Here is a 22,368-nt window from a genome sequence, read left to right as displayed (position 1 = left end):
GAAGCAGGTCTGCAGATGTCTTTCTCTCTCCTTCTCTACCTCCCCTCTGCTCTCAATTTCTCTCTGTCCTATCCAATAAAAAGGAAAAAAAATGGCCACCAAGAGCAGTGGATTCCTAGTGCCAGCACTGTGCCCCCAGTGATAACTCTGGAGGCAAAAAAAAAAAAGTGACTCATACTGTTAGGGTTAAAGCAAATTGTAATCCTAATATTTTTCTTTTCCTTAGTCAAGGACTCTTACCCCAAACCACTTTCCCTCCTGCTGTGGAACTGCTTTATATTCTTAAAGGTTTGCTTTCAAGAGAGGAATAATAGTACTTAACCACTAAGCACAGGAGTAAACTGTTAGTAATGTGATAGTGTTGGTACCCACCCCTGGTCTATTTCACGTAAGTTGCAGTAGTCCGATGAATCACGTTTTACTGCTGTGCTTCCAAGGTTCTCAGCTCACCACTGGACACGTGATTAGCAGGGGTCAAAGTCTGCACAGTGATAGTGACCACTGGGACTCAGAGAGCTCCGACAGTGTGCCAAGTATGGTATCACAGATACCATTTATGTCAAGTCTGATTCTTACGACCACCTGGAAAGCTAGATGCCATTATCTCCATTTGACACATGAGACAAGCCTGGCTCAAGAAGGTGAAGCAACCTTAAGGAGATCAGACAGCAATTCTGCAAACTGCCTTACTTCGCAGAAAGTGGCATATGGTGGAGCTGCAGACTTAGACTCTATTCCATGAGCTCCAATACTCCACCCGTAGGATGAGATTAGCTGCCATTCAAGGAGCTACTGAAAGAATAAACTAAAGTGAGGGCTGGACAGTAGTGTACCAGTGAAGCGTACATAGTACTGAGAGCAAGGACCTGCTCAAGGATCCTGGTTCAAGCCTCTGGCTCCCCACCTGCAGGGGGGTTACCTCACAAGAGGTGAAGCAGGTCCGCAGGTATTTATATTTCCCTTTCCCCCTCCTCTCTCAATTTCTCTTCGTCCTATCCAACAATGACAGCAATAACAAGAGCAGTAAGAACAAAAGATGGCTGCCAGAAGCAATGGATTCCTAGTGCAGGCACCGAGCCCCAGGAATAACTCTGGAGGCGAAAAGAAAAGAAAAGAAAAGAAAAGAAGAAAGAAGAAAGAAAGAAAGAAAGAAAGAAAGAAAGAAAGAAAGAAAGAAAGAAAGAAAGAAAGAAAGAATGAGTAGGAAAGTTCCTGCTGCCCCAGAGCCCCGCCCCACTAGGGAACGAGAGAGGCAGGCTGGGAGTGTGGATCCACCTGCCAACGCCCATGTTCAGCGGGGAAGCAATGACAGAAGCCAGACCTTCCACCTTCTGCATCCCACAGTGACCCTGGGTCCATACTCCCAGAGGGATAGAGAATGGGAAAGCTATCAGGGGAGGGGGTGGGATACAGAGTTCTGGTGGTGGGAACTGTGTGGAGTTGTACCCCTCTGATCCTGTGATTTTTGTCAGTATTTCCTTTTTATAAATAAAAATAAAAAAGAAAAGAATGAGCCAATGCAGGCTACCCACACAGTCCAATGTCCCACACTGAGTGAGTAAGCAATGAGTATCAATAAGGAAAGAAAATGACAACAGCTATTTTTTTATGCTTCCCGGGAAGTTCTTACATCCCTAAACATTCCAGGGCTATTCTTGTTCTTTCACTTTCTTTGTCCCCTCTGCCTCTACTCTTTCTTTTGTTGTTGTTGTTGTTGTTGTTCAGTTAAGAAAAGTTCACCTGCATTTAAAATATTCTAATGCCAACCAGAAGACTCTGTATTGCGCTCTTCACCCAGGGTGCTCCAGCCCCCTAGGTGTATGTGGGACGTGAGGGGATGGGTGGAAGTAAGAGAGAGAAGCTTCCCCCTACAGGTGGGGACCCAGGGGCTGGAACTAGGATCCTTGCATGGGACCTTGGGCTTCATATTATGTGCATTTAACCCGGTGTGCCACCAACCGGCCACCAATGAGTCATAATTCTTTAGTAAATGAGGTAAAAGTGGCTTTGAAATAAAAAAAAAAAACAACTGTGACAGTACATTTTTTGTAATCAGATAATTATAACTCTCTTATACACCACATTAAACACACACACAAAATTTTTTTAAAAAAACATTATTTACTAAGAAAAACATCTATTTTTATTATCTTTCTCTTGTTTTCCTCAGAGCCATTAGACTGCATATCCTGTGCCATGTGATTTATGTACTTACTTATTCTTTTTAATTTCTTTTTTGTATTATCTTTATTTATTGGCTAGAGACAGCCAGAAACCAAGAGGGAAGGGGGTGACAGAGAGGAAGAGAGAAGAGAGGCAGCTTTCTGGTGAGGGACAGAAATGCACTGAGTAGTCAAGGTCACTGCAACTGAAGGAAGATGGTTAGGGGAGCACGATACCTGCTTACAAAGAGGGGTTCAACCTGCTTAGTGGGGGTCTGTGCGCTTCCCCGGGGAAAAAAATACATGAGCTGACATATGACTAAGAATGGTTAAATGGATCAATATGGGATGACCTCACTCTCAGGCCGAAGTTGAAAAACACGATCAGAAGAGAAAACACAAGTAGAACCTGAACTGGAGTTGGTGTGTTGCACCAAAGTCAAAGACTCTGGGGTGGGTGGCTGGGGAGAATACAGGTCCAAAAAGGATGACAGAGGACCTAGTGGGGGTTGTATTGTTACAAGGAAAACTGGGAAATGTTATGCATGTACACACTATTGTATTTACTGTTGAATGTAAAACATTATTTCCTCAATAAAGAAATGAAAAAGAAAAAAAAAAAAGAATGGTTAAGGGCCACTGGCATGAAATCAAGCAAGAAGAGCATTTTAGACAAAGGGGAAGAAGGGACATGGGTAGAAGAAAGGATGGCAGCAAGGCTGCAGGCCACAGAACAAGGAGAAGTTTGAGAGGAGCTGGAGCGGAGAGGGTCGCCACGGACCCCTGGCGTCAGGGAAAGGAGGATCCTCCTTCTCCTAAAAGCAGTGGAAAGAGATGGAGGACTGGCAACAGGATCCACTTTGTAGTGCTACGGTAATGATGAGAAAGCTGATAATAGAGATGAGAAGAAGTAGTATAATAATTCACAGAGATTCAATTCAATTAGGAAGGAGGCTGCTGCAGAGAACCAGATGAGAGACGAAGGCAATTTGGACCAGACCGCTGATGTCATGTTATTACTGAGAAGGTACAAGTTGGCAGGACCAGATAGCAGCACAGTGCTATCAACACTGTGTGCAGTCTTGCTTATCATTCTCACAAACAACTTGTGGGACAGGAAATCTCTCCCACATGTAGTGTGTACTGAAACACGGAAGCATTTGTTCAAAATTCAGGTAATAAGCAATAAAAACAAAGGGCCAGACAATGGCTCACCTGGTTAAGCACACATAGTACTAAGCACAAGGACCTGCACAAAGATCTGGGTTCGAGCCCCCGCTCCCTACCTGCAGAGAGGACACTTCACAAGTGGTGAAACAGATCTGCAGGTCTTTCTCCCTATTTCTCACCCCCTCTCTCAATTTTTCTCTGTCTTGTCCAATAAGATGGAAAAAAAAATGCCCACCTGGGACAGTGAATTTGTAGTGTCCGCACCAAGTCCCAGTGATCAACTTGGAGACAAAAAAACCAAACAAAACAAACACACAATAAATCCAGAACCCAAACCCATCGTTACCCAATTTCAAAAGCAAGGACAAAATTCTGTCTAAAAATTAGAGCATACCTATTTCAACATATCGGTTCGGCAAGTCTCTCATTTCACTGGCATGGCGTTCCTTCACAGAGCATATCTGGAAAATAAATGCGTAGGTTATTTTATTTATCTGACGGGAAGTTCTTCATGACACCGCAGTCAATATCTGATACTCTCACTAAATTAGCCATGCACTACTGAAGATGGAGTGTACACATCTTAAATGATAGAAATTAATTCCAATGACAATACCGTAAGCAACCACTACTTATCTTTTTCAACATCATCCTTTAATAAAGTCTTATTCAAAATCAAAGACAGGAAACTATAATAAGGTTTAAACATGTTTCCAATAATCCATCCAGAGCAATTCTACTCCAGGGCTCCATGGCTACCACTGCAGTCACTCAAATAAACTAGCTACTGCGAGTAATATTTACATTAAGTTTTGTTTCTTTCTGATGACTCATTAGCTACTTCCTGCTCTATGGCTAATAACTTTGAGTAACTTTGCAAAAAAAGTGATACGTTCTTCTTTCGACTACATTCAAATGTATGTATTACCTAACTTAAAGCTGGGGTTGCTTACTATAAGCTTGGTACTTGGTCTTTTTTTTTTTTTAAGTTAAAGTCTGCAAGCTAAGAATAGAATATATACATATATCTAATATTTTATTTATTTTATTTCAATGAGAGGGAGAGGTTCAGAGGGAAAGAGAGAGAGAGAGAAAGAGAGAGACCCCAGAGCACCGCTCAGCTCTGGCTTATGGTGGTGCTGGGGATTGAACTTGGCACATAAGAGCTGTGGGTCAAAGCTGAGCACACGGAGACTGTATCCACTGCCTGCGGCTGCTGTGGCAGACAGCTACAAACTTGGTCATTCATTTGTTTCTTGTTGCCACCAGAGTTATCACTGGGACTCGGGCCTGCATGACAAACCCAGTGCTCCCAGTGACCATTTTTTCCTCCCCTCCCCTGCCCTTCCCTCCTGCTTCCCTTCCTTTCTTTCCTTTTATGGGACAGAGAGAACTAAGAGAGGAGAGGGGAGAGAGAGACAAGAAGGAAGAGACAGCAAGAAACCTGCAGACCCGCTTCACGGTTCCTGGAGATGGTGGAGATGGAGGGCTTGAACCCAGGTCCTTGACTATGGGAATGTATACACTCAACAAGGTGACCACCAAAACATGGCTATTTAAAAAGAACAAAAATTTAGTCTCCCATGCTCCACTAGGCTAGAGATCTGAAATCAGGTTTACCACGTCCAAGTGTCTGGCGGTCTGCATTTCCTTTCCCTCCAGCTTCCGGTTGTTGCCACCACTCCCTGGTACATGGCTCCCCTCTCGGCCGCCACGGGCACACTGCCTGCCCTCGTGTCAGGTAGCAGGCTCACTGTGGAGCACACGGGACTGCACGGGACACACTCACACAGCCCAGGGTCACTCCCCACCTCAAGATGTGTAGCTAGTCACATTTTTTTTTTTTCCTTCTTCTTCTTCATACTCTTTTGAATGCAGAGAGACATATACTACAACACACTAGGCTGTGACAACTGAGATCTGCAATTATTAGAGTCACTGCTCAATCTAATGAAGAAAACTTTTCTGGTAGCAATCTGTGAACTTCCTGGGTGTTCACCTGAGAACAAAAGGCTGATGTTTCCTGCCTGAGAGAAAAGAAAACCAAGGCAGTAAAAAAAAAAAAAAACGAAAAAAAACGAAAAAAAAAAAGTGAGTTGATCCATTTAAAAAAGATGCATTATCGAGAATGAAACCTGACAGGCTGAGTAGCCACCTACATTGGATAGCAAGAGCAGGGAGTAATTTTTAAATTGCCAACAGGGTGGTTGCTGAGAGTTAATGCCGGTACTTAGAAGTCACCACTCCTAGTAGCCGCTTTCCCCCTTTCCCACCCCTTTCTTTTGTGGATGAAGATGGAGAGAAAGTGAGAGGGAGGGGAAGCTGGAGAGGAAGAGAGCTAGAGAGTGCTGCAGTACTGCTTCGCTGCTTGTGAAGCTTCTCCCTATACATGGGCGCTTAAGGTTTAAACCTGGGTGCTTGCACATGGTAACATGTGCACTCTACCTGGCGTATCAACTCCTAGCCCTGGGCCCCCAGGCCTTGCAACGTGCTCTGTTTCTTGTTGTTTGTTGTTGCTGTTGATCCTAGAGTACCAGCCATAGCTTCCTCCATGTGACACATGAAAACTATTTCCCATCGCATATTAAATAAGGCAAAGGGAACCTGAATCCTGTCCACGGAAGAGTCAGGAGACCTTAGCTCTTTCCTTTTCCAGAGAAGACAGAAGAAAAGCCATGTCTCTTTTCAGAGATAGCTGATATCTACCAGGCCTCCAAAGTGGGTCACATTTTATTCTAAATCCTTCATAAGCATTCCCTGCTGCAATATTCCTCAAAGCTTGTGAGGTGAGAAGAATTACCACTCCCATTTGTTGGCTGAGACAAAGCCTTAGGGTACACACCAGGGGAAGCTAACGGAAGCCTTACTCCACTTCGGTTTTGTCTGACTCTTCCTTCCACCAGACTCCTGAAGGGACGGATACTCCCTTGCGTCATTTTGCCTCAGCTAATCTTGGTGGAGTTTTGTCTGCTTGCTGTTTAGGTTAAACTATACATTCTTAAAAAAGATTTTTTTAAAAAAACTATCTTTATTTATTGGGTAGAGACAGGCAGAAATTGAGAGGAAGGGGTGATAGAGAGGAAGAGAGACAGAGAGACACCTGCAGCTTTGCTTCACCACTCACAAAGCTTTCCTCCTGCAAGTGGGAGCCGGGCGGTTTGAACTTGGGTCCTTGTACATTGTAATGTGTGCATTCAACTGGGTGCATGACCACCTGGTCCCCAAGCTATATATTCTTACAAGAACGCAAATGATTGTCTCTGAAGTGTCTAATGCAGGAAAAACACAGGTAGGCATGAAACCAATCTGAATGAGCTTTGGGCTTTCTTGCGTAGTAGAACATTTAAATTTTATTTGCCGAGGCGCATCAAGGACAGGTAACTGCACACCATGAGAAATTCCCAAATCTCGTTATTGATAGTAAGTCTGAACCTCGACTCTGTCGAACTATTATTACCAAGTTAAGCAAAGTGATTTAGTTTTAAGGGCCCCAGGCAGTGGTGGACCTGGTTAAGGGCACACAGTACAGTGCACAAGGACCCAGGTTCAAGCCCCTGGTCTCCAACTCCAGGGGGACAGCTTCACGAGTGGTGAAGCAGGGCTGTAGGTGTCTCTCTGTCTCTTTCTCTCTCTATCTCCACCTCCCCTCTCAATTTCTCTGTCTATCCAATATAAATAAGTAAAAGAAAATGTGACTTATTTTTAACTTTATTTCTCTACCATGAGCTTATCTAATGAAGAATCTACAGGCCAGAGCTAAAGGAATGGAAGAAACAATAAAGCAAGAAGAGCCGGCTTACAGAACCAAACCATGTGTTCCATAAACAGGTAAGGCCAACTGGACATGGGAAAATTTTAACAGATTTAAAAAAGGGGCGGGGGGCACCATGAACTCCAACAGACTCCTCCTTAGACTTGCAGGGCACAGAGAATTAAGGAAATGTCTTAAGGCTTAAACGTTTGACATAATTTGAACATTAAATGACAATAATACTCAGGCAAGCATATTTAGTTTCTCAGAAGCCATTCAAGGCCTCATATTCCTTGGGACTACCCTCCTGAGGAGCTAGCTGTAACAAGTGAACTCATCACAAAGACAAGCCAAACCACCTTGACAGAAGTCCCCCAGCCGATAATCAGTGTCACGCTGTCCTTCCAGCAGAGGCTGCAGGGGTACATATCTGGGCGGAGACTTACATCGTCCCGGGGCACATTGGTAATTCTCTGCTTTGAGGCTATGTCGAAAATCTTCACACCCTGGAAAACAAAACAGCATTAAGCGTCTTCTACTGGGGGAAAGGACGACTTATAAGCAGTCCCTGCTACACACGGACAATAACTAACACTGCAAAACACTGTCGTATGGAGCTTACAGAGCACTGCGGAGGGAAATGCTCTGATCCCACACAAACCCCGAAAGAACCCCAAACCAAAGAGTATATCTCACCTTTCTTTCTGGGCAGAAGAGATTTGATTAGTGGTGACTTAAATCCAACGCCAAAGTGAAAGGTACATACATTAAGAAGTGGGTTTCTAAAAATGACAGACAAGTAACATTTCTAATTGTGTTGTTCCATCATAAAAATAGGGTCTGCTTTCAGAACCACCTCGGTCTGAAAAAGTACTTGACATTTTAAAGTACTCAGATGGAAACATCAAGCAAGCAGCTAACTAAAAATAAACCAAGAGGTTCAGATTTGTCTGCTTATGGGGTGATCCAGGAAAAGTAAACAACAACAAAACTCCTGAAGATCAAGCAAGATAGATTCTGGGTGATTTCTACCATTTACAACTGAACGGAACTGATTTCTCCACCTTATCTTGAAATTTCCAGAGATACACTAGATGTCAAAAAGATACTTTTTTTTTTAAGTTTCTACTACTAATGTTGAGTAAACTTTAAACGAGTACAGCACCAAAAATTAACAATCCACTTTTTAAAAGACAGGCCAATCTGCTTGTGGTTATTCTGGGAGTAAAGGAGAAAGGAGCAGTATCCTGCACCTGTTTCAGATCAACCGTCAACATGCCCTTGGCTAATAGGCAAATGATATTTTCAAGACCCCATTCCCAACGCAACCCTTCAATTATTAAGATGCTTTTTCATTTTCCTGGCTATTCTCCATGGCTTGTGTTTCTTACTCTAAATAGAGTTTAGACTATGTTGGGGGAATTACTCTATGATCAAAGCCAAAAGCAATCTCATTTCTTGAACCTTCCAGGTATGGTTATCAGTGGCCATGAGTATCTTTTAGAAATGACCCATCATGGTAAGTGGCATCTTGTTTCTTTGTTACTAACGAAACACTAAGAAGTTGAGAGGCACGCTCTTACCATATTATTGGCCCAGGCGATCAGATGGCCTCTCCACTTCACACTCCTTATGTTCCCTTCCCCTTCATGTAGAACAGAAGACTTCCAACGGCTCATCCAAGACCGTTCAAATAGCAGCAACTAGGGTCAAATACGATAAAGACAGAGAAGTGGAGAGGCATATATTAGTGGCTTTACCTACTATTTTTTTCCTGTCCTTTGCCCAATACCAAGCCTTTCTCAGTATCTTATATATGCAAACTCACAGTAGTATATGGTTTGTACTTTGGAAAGAGCCTGTATCTTACTCTGCTCAAGACTGTTGAAAATATATTTGAATGTTGAAACTACTACACAATCATGCCACAAGATGGCGCCAATACACCAAAGTTCACAGAGACTAGTGCACAGCGGTCAGTCAAAAGATGAGTGTCAGTTTTTTAAATGATTGCCCAGGAATTAATTCCTATTTTAATTAGGAAATCAAAATCTCATAATTTCCCCCCCAAAATAGAGTATTAACCACAGACTTAGCTTCAACAGTTAGAAGCAGTCTGATTTTCATTTAACCCAAGAAAAAAATAAAATAACAATGTTTGAACAGTGATTAATGCTATGATGTAAGAGAACCTGCTTTAGTTAAACTACCTTAAAAAAATCTGAGTAACCCTGGTCTTTATTATAAAAAAAAAAAAAACTATAATAAAAATCTGTTAGATAAATGTTCCTACCATATAGACAATTGATCAAAATCTCTAATAATGGTAAAGATATAGTACTAGTAATTAAGTATTTCTTTTGACTATAACAAAATATTTTCTTCATGTTCAATTTAAATCCTTTTAGAAAAGACACTTACACAACTTAATAAGCACAAGATATAATTTCCGTGATATATCTAACTTCAGACATGTAATCCTCAAATGCTTCTTTTAAAATAAAGTGCTCATGAAATATGCTGTAACAGAATTTTAAAAAATTCCTGACATCAGTGTCATTCAAGTTTGATCTTAGCTTATGTTTCTATCACTCCTGACACACTAAGAGGGGAAATGGCTAACAGAGGAAAGAGTAAACATCACCCTGATTTATATTTTTAAATCTATTTCCTAATAGCTAAGCTCCTAGAGAAAAGACGGACGGGGGGAGTCAGATGGTAGCGCAGCAAGTTAAGCGCACGTGGCACGAAGCACAAGGATCAGCACAAGAATCCCGGTTCGAGCCCCCGGCTCCCCTCCTGCAGGGGAGTCGTTTCACAGGCGGTGAAGCAGGTCTGCAGGTGTCTGTCTTTCTCTCTCCCTGTCTTCCCCTCCTCTCTCCATTTCTCTCTGTCATATCCAACAATGATGACATCAATAACAAAAACTACAACAACAATAAAAACAAGGGCAACAAAAAGGAAATAAACAAATATTTTAAATAAATAAATAAATATATCCCTCCTGCCTGGATTACCAATACCACATTAAAACAGAGGCAACTATCCACAGCTTGGAACGCTCCTACTCATGACCACAGAATGTGAGCTCATATCTACAGGGAGGCAGAGGTCACACAGGCTCCTAAGCTGAATATGGGCCCCAGATCACATCAAATCAATGGGGTTTACAATCAACAATATTCAACAATATTTATACACCTTTCCCATATTTGGGAGCTACTCTCTTCCCTGATCCAGCTTTCTAGTCCTTTTTCCAGCCATGACATCATCTCCCCAGAAAATAACTTGGACCCACCTGCATATCAGATTTCATATTCAAGGGAAAAAAAAAAAAAACTAGTGTAGCCACAGGCCCTTTGGAATATAACTAAAATATGCCTACTAGCTCTCTACACAACAGAGACCGCCACCCCCCAACTCTTCATCTGCACTACTCCAGCCTTTAGGTTCATAATTAACTTGTTTGGCTTTATAATGTTAACTCTCTTTTCAGCCACCAGGTTCCAAATGCCAGCAGGATGCCAACCAGACTTCCCTGGACAGACGACCCCACCAATGTGTCCTGGAGCTCTGATTCCCCAGAGCCCCACCCCACTAGGGAAAAAGAGAGACAGGCTGGGAGTATGGATCGACCTGTCAACGCCCATGTTCAGTGGGGAAGCAATTACAGAAGCCAGACCTTCCACCTTCTGCATCCCACAATGACCCTGGGTCCATACTCCCAGAGGAATAAAGAATAGGAAAGCTGTCAGGGGAGGGGATGGGATACGGAGATCTGGTGGTGGGAACTGTGTGGAGTTGTACCCCCCCTTATCCTATGGTTCTGTCAGTGTTTCCTTTTTATAAATAAAATAAATAAAATAAAATAAAATAAAATGGAGGTCAGGTGGTAGCACAGCGGGTTAAGCGCATGTCAGTGTTTCCTTTTTATAAATAAAATAAAATAAAATAAAATAAAATAAAATAAAATGGAGGTCAGGTGGTAGCACAGCGGGTTAAGCGCACGTGGCGCAAAGCACAAGGACCTGCATAAACATCCCGGTTCGAGCCCCGGCTCCCCACCTGCAGGGGAGTCGCTTCACAGGTGGTGAAGCAGGTCTGCAGGTGTCTGTCTTTCTCTCCCCCCGTTTTCCCCTCCTCTCTCCATTTCTCTCTCTCCTATGCAACAATGAACGACATCAGCAATAACAATAATAACCACAACAAGGCTGCAACAACAAGGGCAACAAAAGGGGGAAAAATGGCCTCCAGGAGCGGTGGATTCATGGTGCAGGCCCCAGCAATAACCCTGGAGGCAAAATAATAATAATAATAATAATAATAATATTAAATTTAAAAAGTTAAACCAGCCCCACATTTTTAAATTTAAAAAATAGCAGTAAAATATGGTAGAAATAACCATCTGAGTAGTAGTTGGTGGAGCAGACACTAGAATGCCAAAACAAACAAACAAACAAACACCCACCATCTTATGCTCTGTGTGGAAGAGAGGAGGCAGGAAGAAAAGCCGGCGTGAGAGAGCGCGGCCCTCGGGCAGCACTGGCGGCCTGTGAGACACCCCAGCTGCTCTCCTGCAGGAAGCACAGGCACACAGCTAACAGGAAAACAAGCGGCCCAGGAATCTGAGGTGGGCAGCACGGAAGCCATGTCACGCCTCACTACCAAATACAGAAAGTGGGCCTACGGAAAGGAGAGAGAGGGCTGTGCCAAAGATCATCCCGGACAGCCACTGGCCCAACAGCTGTGCTCTGATTCATGCAAATACAAAAGCATAACTTTCTTTCCCTGCCACGGTCTATAATTAAAAAATAGATATATATATACAAATAATAAATGGACAAATAAAATACTTGGGTGAGTTCTCACAAAGCCTGTGACAAAATGAAAGCGACTTCCAATATAAGTTCTGTTTTATTTTCATGACAGAGATCCTTGCTGGCACCAGGAGCGAGGCTTGAACTCGGGCCGTGCACACGGCAACTTATTACACTACCCAAGTGAACTAGTTCACTGACCTTTAATTATGAATTCTGAATAGACTTTTCCAAGGAATTACAAGTTTCAAAAAAAATGCAATATGGAAAAATCAGTATTTGGAAGAATACAATTTATCCAGGGAAAAAGAAATATTCCATTCTTGACTCGACTTTTAAAAAAATAATAATTCTATCTTTCTCAGGTGAGAATGAAACTAAGCAAGAAATTAATAACAAAAGATATGGGGAAAAAAAAGCCCCACTGAAATAGAAGTTTGTTTGTTTTTTTTCCTACTCCTGGGTAAAAAGAAAATCAAACTGAAACCAGAGAACTTGGCAAATGAGAACACAACTGCTTCGAGCCTGAACTTCAGGGGATGCAATCAGAGTTGTAAACAAGGGAAAGTGCACTGCTCTAAAAGTCAATAATGAAGAAGAACAGATGTGCAGATACTACCTACATGACAAAACAAAAACAAAGCAAAAAAAACCCCCACATTTTAGTGGCAACAACAACAAAAAAGACCAGAATAAATGGATGAGTACACTGTGTTTCTAGAAAGAGAAATTCAATCTTTCAATTTAAGATGGAATTCTAACTCACTAAATTAACTTGGGATTTTCTTTTTTTTCCTTCTTTTTTGTTTTTCCTTTATTGGGAGATTAATGTTTTACATTCAACAGTAGATACAATAGTTTGTACATGCATAACATTTCTTAATTTTCCACACAATATAACGTGGGATTTTAGTGTAAGCCCAAGGAAAGTCACAGAACTGCTTCTAGATTCTATTCTTCCAAATGCCATAAATTCATTAAAAATATGTGAGAATAACAGGAAATTGTTGTTAAAGGTTTATTTCTTATTTGTTTCATGAGAGGTAGGTTGAATCAGATTATTTTGTTATCAGGGCTGAATTGGAGAAGCTGAAACGAAACAGTATCAAAAATTTACTGGAACTCAAAGACAGGAATGCTTGAAGCATGTTTACTATGCATTAGAATTAATTCAGATTAACTGAACTTATTATTAAACTAAAACATAGACTACAGAACTGCTAACATGTCTTGTTTTAAGGCCAAAGGCAATCCTGATAACTGATTCTCTCTGTTATAACTGCTGTAAGAATGCCTGGACCCTGGCTTCCCTGACTTCCCTTTGTCTCTTGCACTAGCTCTAAGGAAAACTTCCAGCAGAGGGCAGGAAGAAAAGGAAGAAGCAGATTCTGAATTCAGCCTGCCTCACTGTTGAGCCTCAGTCTTCCGAGTTCTGTTGCAATTACTTGTGTATAGGCTTCGACTTGAAACCAAAGGGCCAAGGAAGCATCTCCCCTAACATTGGGGCAACAAATAACTGGCAGGCAGCATTCTAGGCAACTGAGGTGTGACTAGAAGGGAGGAAGGGATATGGATATATTATTGTCAATTAAATAAAATGTAATAAATTTCAGTGACTATTTTAGTTCTGACTCATGCTATTTCCTAACCTTTTTAATCACTTTACATTTAAATTTTGTGGGTGAAAGGAAGGTAGGTCATTTAAGAGAAACATTTTTTTTTTTTTTTTTTGCTTCCAGGGTTATTGCTGGGGCTCGGTGCCTGCACTAGGAATCCACTGCTCCTGGAGGCCATTTTTCCATTTCGTTGCCCTTGTTGTTGCCCTTGTTGTTGTTGTTGTCATTTTTATTGTTGTTATTGCTACTGTCGTTGCCGGATAGGACAGAGAGAAATCGAGAGAGGAGAAGACAGAGAGGGAGAGAGAAAGACAGACACCTGCAGACCTGCTTCACTGCTTGTGAAGCAACTCACATGGGGAGCCGGGGGCTCAAACCAGGATCCTTGCGTGGGCCCTTGCGCTTTGCGCCATGTGTGCTTAGCCCGCTGCACTACCGCCCCGCCCCTGAGAAACATTTTCTAAGTCAAACAGCTTCCCTTTATAGTTTCATTGTTTTGTTTTGTAACAGTTTTCAAGATCTATCTTGGGATAATGAAGACCATGTTATATACTATCCACCTATTTCACCTTTGATTTTCCCAAACTATAAATGCAATGGGAAAAGAAATCTTACACTATGCCAGATACACAATGAATGATTAACTGTTACATTCTGAGTAATCTTTCCCAGATCTACCTGTCTCATTTTTCCCTTTGTTGTCCAAACACACAATCTAGGAGAAGCAATGTAACTCCCCCACAGCCTTGCAGATACTCAGCCCATCTTTAGTGAGTAGTGTCTGATTTCAAACATGAGAATTTGACCAATCTCAAAAGATTTAGAGGAAAGGACCCAGTGACTGTCTCAGATACGTGCTACACTTTTACTGTGAGAAGAGCGTCACTTACATTGCTTCCATATCCTCCTGTTCTTTAAGATGCCCACCTGTCTCTCCCTGCTCAATGCAAGAGGGTATTCATTTGCACACAACTTGTCAAAATTTTGAAAGTGACTTTAAACACTGGTGTTCTCCTATTCGACCCAGGTAAGTGCAGTTCTTTTATTTCAAGGCTGTTGACTGGCCTTCCATTTGGTCTGAGCAGTGATTATCTGAACCAGCTGTATGCCCAGGGACGGCTCTCTTCCTTGCTATGATGCCCACTTTCCTGGCTGTCTCAGCATCTGGCCTGCTCCCCCTTCTGTTATCTGCATAGCTTCTGGAAGCATTTATTCCTGCCTTCCCTCTCCACTGTACCGATTCCCCAGTCCACACATAGTGTATACAACCTTAAATGTCAGCTGGTAATTCTGAAATCAATCCCTATAACTGATCTTTGAAGCTCTCCAAGTAAAACTATGCTGTACGGGCAGAACTTAATTCATAACATTTTTGTAGGACACAGTTTCATATAGCAGGAAGAAGAAACAAAAAATAGCATCCACTCTCCATTTGCTTTTTTAGCTCTAATTTATGGGATTTCAGCAGAAATACCTTGTCTAACAGGAATGTCAAAAGGAAAGTTCTTTTTTTAGTGATTTAAGAAAAGCCAAGACACTTTTACAAATATCCTCAACTAATTTAACTACCAAAAAACTATCTACCTCTACTTTAGTGGCATTTAATAAAAAGCCATTTCTATCTTCTAGTCATAAAACCAGCTAGAGACATTCTGAGCAGGAATGTTCTACAAAGCATTTGAGAGGTAAGCTGTTGACTGAACTTAAAAGAAGCTGGTTAATTCATTTGGTTCGCCTTGCACATCCTGTAATATTGAACTGTCATTATCGCAATACTCAGCCATTTAATCTCAATGGGAGCCAAGAATATAGAAAGAAAGAAAAAAAAAAACGTTTCCAAAAGGTCTATTTTGTTGTTGTTGTTCAAGAAAGTATTTTAGAGCTTTATTTCCCATAAATCCGCATTCTGGCAGTCAGCACTCTCAGTACTTATATTTCAATAGGAGTCCTCACATCCTCAGCAATATACTTTATTCTCCTATGTTCTGTGATGATAAATCTATCTAGTACTTTCCTGCACTAGAGAATGGCAAGGATGCACATCCTAGAAGCTCCCATTCTGTGGCAGGATTCTTACCCTGTTGCAATAAAGAACCGATTTTGGAGCCACAAAACCTGTCATTACCCATCTCCCCTCCCCCAATGGAGGAGAGGGAGTGCGATGAGCCATCTTTTAGTCATCTTGTGATATTGCAAGTATATGAATCACCTGGCCTTTTTTAAAAAGCTTCCTAAACACCAGAAACACTGCCTGTCCTCAGGTCAAGCAGGCACGAAAGGAAGAGACTGGGCAGGGATGTGTGCCCACGCACAATCGCAGAGACCGGCTATGTCCCAAAAGGAGGGGGCTAGGAGGCAACAAAGGCAACACAAAAGGTCAGATGCTGGTTCAGAGAATCTGTCGGAGTGCCAGTGTAATCAAATCGAGACGTAGACTAAAGTAAGACTCGGAAGGGTAGAACATGTCAAATAAGACTGTCTCACTAACAGGCAAAGAGAATAATCGTGAAGACTCATCAGAGGATGAATCAAAAACCCAAGATTATTAAATCTCAGGAATGAAGTTTCTAATAATTAAGAAGGTCTATGAGGAAAAACATTAATTAACAGAGAAGTTGATGGGGGCCGAGTGATGGCACACCTGGTTAAGTACATATCCAACAGTGCGAAAGAACCTGGGTTCAAGCTCCCAGTCCCCACCTGCAGGGGGAAAACTTCACAAGCAGTGGATCAGGGCTGCAGGTGTCTCTCTGTCTCTCTATCACCTCATTCCCTCTCAGTTTCTGACTGTCTCTATCCAGTAAAGAAAGAAAGAAAATTAGAAAGAGAGGGGGGGGGGAGGGGAGAGGAAGATAATGGATGGTGATTGGCTGCTGTGACTGTCAACAGACACAGAAGTGCCTAAGAAGAAACCACTGGAACCGACTGTACGTTTGCTTTGCTTCCTGCTTTGGTTCGGACCAAAGTGTAAACACATAGATTTCGGGCCAGGCGACGGCACACCTGGTAGAGTGGACATATTACTAAGCACTGTGACCCAGGTTCAAGTTCCTGGTTTCCACCTGCAAGGGAGGAAGCTTTATGAGTGGGGAAGCAAACCTTCAGATGTCTCTTTTTCTCTATTTCTTTCTTTATCAGAAAAGAAAGGAAGAAGAGAAAGTTCACTAGGAGCACTAGTTCACTAGTGAGTCCTGGTGACAACCTTGGTGGCAAAAATAAGTAAATTAAATTAAAATGAAAACACAGAGCTTTTCAAAGCACTACTAAGAGTTTTACTGTTTCTATCAAATAAGAATATAAAACATGTAGTTCAAAGAAAAAGGGAATTTCCCAAAAACATTATTAAATTTAAATTCACTGGTTATTTTCTCATGTGAGGTGACCGTGATAACCACTGCACTACAGAAACAGACAACTGGTGATTTTCTAGGCAGGGAATAATTCTTCAATCTCCTTTCCCTAGAGGTCATGTAATATGTTTAGAAGCAGTAAAATTTAGGCTTTTAATCATGTGATACTACTTTTTTTTTTTTTTTTTTTTTTTAGGATTTTGTTTAATAATGAGAAAGGTAGGAGGTGAGAAAGAAAGAACCAGACATCACTCTGGTACAAGTGCTGCTGGGGATTGAACTCAGGACTTCATGTCTGGGAGTCCAGTACTTTATCCACTGCACTACCACCCAGACCACAATCATGTGATCTTACAAACATATAAAACTCCACCATGGAAAGTCTCTCTATACAGAAAGATTTCTAGAGTTGATTTCACTTCTTTTCAACAATACTTGAGAAAACACAATTCCAATGCAAGAGAGATTTTTGGACAAGTCCTTCAAATTACTAATGCTGGGTACCAACAAAAACCCTATCAACATAGGTAACTGTTACTTTTGGGGCCAAGACATTTAAAGATTCAAGGTGAACACAGAAGTTACACACCAGTGATGCCACTTAGAAACAGTTTCCTTTATACTAAAAGACAAGATTTCCACCTATGGTTTCAGCACCTAGCATGGGAGGTGGAGGACTGCGTACATTCGTGATCTGCATCATCTGCATCTGGAAAGCCACAAGTGTAAATGTGCTTTCAGAATTGATTGAAATATTTGAAAAATAATCTTACCATTAAAAAAACCATCTCTACTACAGAGCCAGCAGACTTAGCAGAGCTGGTTGTTAATGACAGATAGATATCCTGTCCCCCCCCCCCCCCCCTTTCCATTCCAGTGTGCAGCTTCCTAAGGATTCAAGTCCCAGGACTGGGTTAAAGGTTTGGCCACCATCAGCAGTAGAGAAAACATAAAAATCATCGACTGGTGGATTAGATTTGAACTGATATTCTGTGAGATGAGAACAAATATCTCTGATTTTAACTGGACAGTATCAATCAGAGACAACTGAAAAGAAACTGGTTGGTTGCACAGTAAAAAAAAAATATATATATATATATGGTTAAGCTCTCGTGGCACGAAGCACAAGGACCAGAGTAAAGATCCTGGTTTGAGCCCCTGGCTCCCCACCTGCAAGGGAGTCGCTTCACAGGCAGTGAAGCAGGTCTGCAGGTGTCTGTCTTTCTCTCCCTCTCTCTGTCTTCCCTTCCTCTCTCCATTTCTCTCTGTCCTATCCAACAACAACAATAACCACAACAATGATAAAAACAAGGACAACAAAAGGGGGAAAAATGGTCTCCAGGAGCAGTGGATTCATAGTGTAGGTACCAAGCCCCAGCAATAACTTTGGAGGCAATATATATATACATTATATATATACATATATTTTCTTTTATATATACATAAAAGAAAAAGAAATTCAAAGCTGCTCAGATTAGAATGATTGGAAAACTTATCTAAGCACTCAGGTTTATGTAAACAAGCAAGTGCCGTTCAGAGTAAAGAAGGAGAAAAATAAAGATCCGGGATGCTGTCTGCATAAAAAAACTGAACCCAATAAACTGCCTTTGGACTGGGTAAGATGACCTGTCCCCTTGCTAGCTTATTACCAGCAGGCCTGACAGTTTGGGGGTAGCTTCACAGCCATGAAGTAGCTTTCAGTCATCTTTCCAGATACACTTCAGAGTCTATTCTAAAGTCTCATTATAACTCCTATATAATGCTTTCCTGGAAACAAGAATAATTATTCCAGACTTAACCAAAATTGCAGGAAAGGCTGCAGGCTATTCAGTAAGCAGCAATAATTTGTGCTCAAACTGACAATAAATATCAAATGGACAGTCTTCATTGTCCTGGCTTCCATGGTAATATTAAAAGCTGCCCCGAGCAAAGAATACAATCAGAGAAATCATAGAGGAAGATATATAAGTGGCTAGTAAATTAAAATGTTCAGAATCACTAATAATTCAAAGAAGTTACAAAATAGAACAACGGAATAGCTTTCTTTCTATATCCAACTTACAGAAAAGATGTGGTGAGCAAGCACATTTACATACTGCTGGTATAAAAGGGTATATTTCCTGGAGTGCAGTTGCCTTTGGCAATATATAAACTATAATAAAAGATTCCATGATTCTAATCCTAGGAATTAGTGGTGGGAAAACATTCAGAAGCACAAGACAGACATTTCTATGTGCTACTCCAAGTGCCAATAATAAGGAAAATGCTTAAGAAAATTGAGTAGATTCACAGGTTACAATACTCTAGGGGAAAAAATGTGATATTCAAGAGTATTTGAGCTAAGAAAAGATGTCATCAGTGTTGAGAGTTTCATGTGATTTACAAAGTTCAGCTAAAAAGAGACCCAAATAGTTGACACTGCTAATTCTTTTAGTCTCACTTTTCAGTATTACGTAAGTAATAAGTAATACATGTGTAACTATAAAAGAAGGAAAAACGGGCCACGGTCCAGATATCGTGGAGAATTAATCCAGTACAGCCTTTCTTGAATACAGCTTCACATATGGTCTTTCTACAAAGACAATGAAATCTGAACATACGTGCATTTTCATAAAGTACCTTGACAGAAGCTGGCTGCAGGACCCTGACACACCTAATTCCCTGGTGCTAGACATGTAGTTTGCTCCCATTTTCACTGTTCCAAATAGCAAAGCAGTGCGTCGGCTGAAACCAAATCAGAACACCGAAATGAAGCACACAAGGGTAGTGGGATCCGCGATGCCTGAAGGTCAAGAGTCACAAAATTTCCCCCACTTATATGAGCATGGGCACGGTTTTCCCTCATGAAAGATGTGGGACACTCAATTTCTCACCAAATCTTTATTCTGATTAGTAGTCTGAGTCGTGAGCTTCTTTCCACTAGCCCATAGTATCTAACTTGGACCCTGACACAAGGTTGTTTTCAAGAGGCAGGTTTAAGTCAACTATTGCTGTGAAACAACTGTGATCTAGTTTGCACGTGATGATAGCAATTTATAAGTGCTGCAACTATAACCCCCTCGCTTTGTGTAGCCTTAGCCATTGTCTTTTAGAGACAGCAAAAGAGAGAGGAGAGAGAGAAGAGAGAGAGAGAAGAGAGAGAGATAGAGAAGAGAGAGAGGAGAGAGAAGAGAGAAGAGAGAGAGAAGAGAGAGAAGAGAGAGAGAAGAGAGAGAGAAGAGAGAGAAGAGAAAGAGAGAGAGAGGAGAGAAAGAGAGAGAGAAAAGAGAGGAGAGAAGGAGAGAGAGAGGAGAAAGAGAGAGAGAGAGAGAGAGAGAGAGAGAGAGAGAGGAGAGCACCCAGAGTTAACAGTAATCAACTGGTGTAGAACCCACGTGAAAAAGCAATGATGAGAGCCTTCTGCACTAATCAATGACTTTTTGCAATTATGGATTATCCAAAATACTTAAAAAGAATCCAAACCATCAACATGCAAAGAAAGATGTTTTTAAAGCAAGGAATAAAGAGGATGTTCATCACTCTCGGAAGACAGCGATGGTAGACTTAGCAGTAGAATTCTGGAAAACAGTGCAAACAGTATGGTGATATCACACTGGAATAAATTAGCTGAACTCACTGTAAAAAAAAAAAAAAGCTATTCTCAACAGGCTTAGATGAATCTGAAACAAGGGAGATCATTGAGGAAAATAAAGCTGCCATGCATGGATGGGGCCTGGTGGTGGCACACCTGCTTGAGCATATATGTTACAATACACAAGGACCTGGGTTCAAACCCCGGGTTCCTACTGTAGGGGGAAAGCTTCACAAGTGGTGAAGCAGTACTGCAGGTGTCTCTCTGTCTCTCCCTCCCCCCGTCTATGTCTCCCTTCCTCTCAATTTCTGGCTGTTTCTGTCCAATAAAGAAATAAAAGATAATTATTTTTTTAAGTTGCTATGCAAGGACCCACCTCAAAGACTTGAAGGACCCCCAAATCTGGGAATTCTGGGGAGACAGCATAGTGGGTGTGCCAGCAGCTTCGATGACTGAGGTCTGAAATCTCAAGTTCAGTCCCCAGAACCATCAAAAGCCAGATCTGAGCAGCATGCTGGGGGCGGGGCGGGGCGGGGGGATATTTGAGACAAAAAACAAATAAAAAAAAAAACCTTAATTTTGAAAGCAACTATGAAGGATTACTTTTGAGAGTGAATTATCTCATAAGTACTGGATTTCAATATTTAACTTCCATCACTGCAAAACCACCCAAAGCATATCCTTTTAACTTATCTAATGGTTGGATTTTAAAAAGTGTGACAGTCATTCAGCAGGGAAGCAATTACAGAAGCCAGACCTTCCACCCTCTGCATCCCACAATGATCCTGGGTCCATACTCCCAGAGGGATAAAGAATAGGAAAGCTATCAGGGGAGGGGAGGAGATATGGAGTTCTGGTGCTGGGAATTGCACCCCTCTTATGCTATGATTTTGTCAGTATTTCCATTTTATAAATAAATTTTTTTAAAAAATTGTGATGGTTAAATTTTTGTATTTTAATTCCTCTTAACTGGTGTTTTTAAAAACGAATTTGTCAGGTTTACAGTATGAAAGGAATTCAAAGGAAGGGAACCACAATTGCAACAGAGCATCTTGAAATGAAAGTATTTATAGGCAATCACCATGCAATGGCTCGCTGTACAACCATCAGGATGTGCATCTGATCATCTCGTTATCAGTGGAGCATTGTGTGAGGGAAGCTGGTATGCAAAAGGCTCCTAAGATAAGCATCTGGTGGTCCAGGAGGTGGAGCAGTAGATTCTCAACCATCAGGTCCCAAGTTTAATCCCTGGAAGCACATGTACCAGAGTGATGTCTGCTTCTCTCTCTCTTCGTCTATCTTTCTCATGAATAAATAAATAAATTCTTAAAAAAAAAAAAAAAAAAAGGGAGTCGGGCTGTAGCACAGCGGGTTAAGCGCAGGTGGCGCAAAGTGCAAGGACCGGCGTAAAGATCCTGGTTTGAGCCCCTGGCTCCCCACCTGCAGGGGAGTCACTTCACAGGTGGTGAAACAGGTCTGCAGGTGTCTGTCTTTCTCTTCCCCTCCTCTCTCCATACTTCTCTATCCTATCCAACAACAACATCAATAACAACAACAATAACTACAACAATAAAACAACAAGGGCAACAAAAGGGAATAAATAAATAAATAATCTAAAAAAAAATTATCAAGCATCTGAACACCTGCAGAAGCAGCAGCCCAGGAGTCCACTGGAGAGCAGACTAAGTGGGATCTCTAAGCAAATAGAAGGAATCACCTGTTTCATGGTTAGTGGTGTTTCCTTGGTCCATCTGAATTCTAAATAGATGTGTACTATGAAGAGAAGAGAAAAGAAAAGAAAAGAAGAGAAAAGAAAAGAAAGGAAAAGAAAAGAAAAGAAAAAAAAAAGAGAGAAGAAAATAAAAGAAAGCCCCCAGTGAGTCCCTCCTCTAAAATGGACTCAAAATGCGATCTGTGGTTTGCAGCTTGCC

At 41.5% G+C, this 22,368-nt stretch overlaps 1 protein-coding gene across 2 annotated transcripts in view; it reads right to left on the bottom strand.

Moving 5' to 3' along the window:
- Window positions 1-3,700: 3,700 nt before the first annotated feature.
- Window positions 3,701-22,368, bottom strand: part of VPS41 (VPS41 subunit of HOPS complex) — a 102,052-nt gene continuing 83,384 nt past the window's right edge. For both annotated transcript variants that reach the window (XM_060195837.1, XM_060195838.1), the window contains 3 exons: window positions 8,667-8,786; window positions 7,443-7,589; window positions 3,701-3,793 (listed from right to left, as the gene is read on the bottom strand). In XM_060195837.1, the coding sequence (XP_060051820.1) occupies window positions 3,716-3,793; window positions 7,443-7,589; window positions 8,667-8,786 (345 nt within the window). In that variant the 3' untranslated portion in view covers window positions 3,701-3,715. The remainder of the gene's footprint in view (window positions 3,794-7,442; window positions 7,590-8,666; window positions 8,787-22,368) is intronic.

The sequence above is a fragment of the Erinaceus europaeus genome, chromosome 8 (assembly GCF_950295315.1).
Source record: "Erinaceus europaeus chromosome 8, mEriEur2.1, whole genome shotgun sequence".
NCBI lineage: Eukaryota > Metazoa > Chordata > Mammalia > Eulipotyphla > Erinaceidae > Erinaceus > Erinaceus europaeus.
Note: the sequence above shows the minus strand (reverse complement) of the source record. Positions and strands in the feature narration are given on the sequence as shown.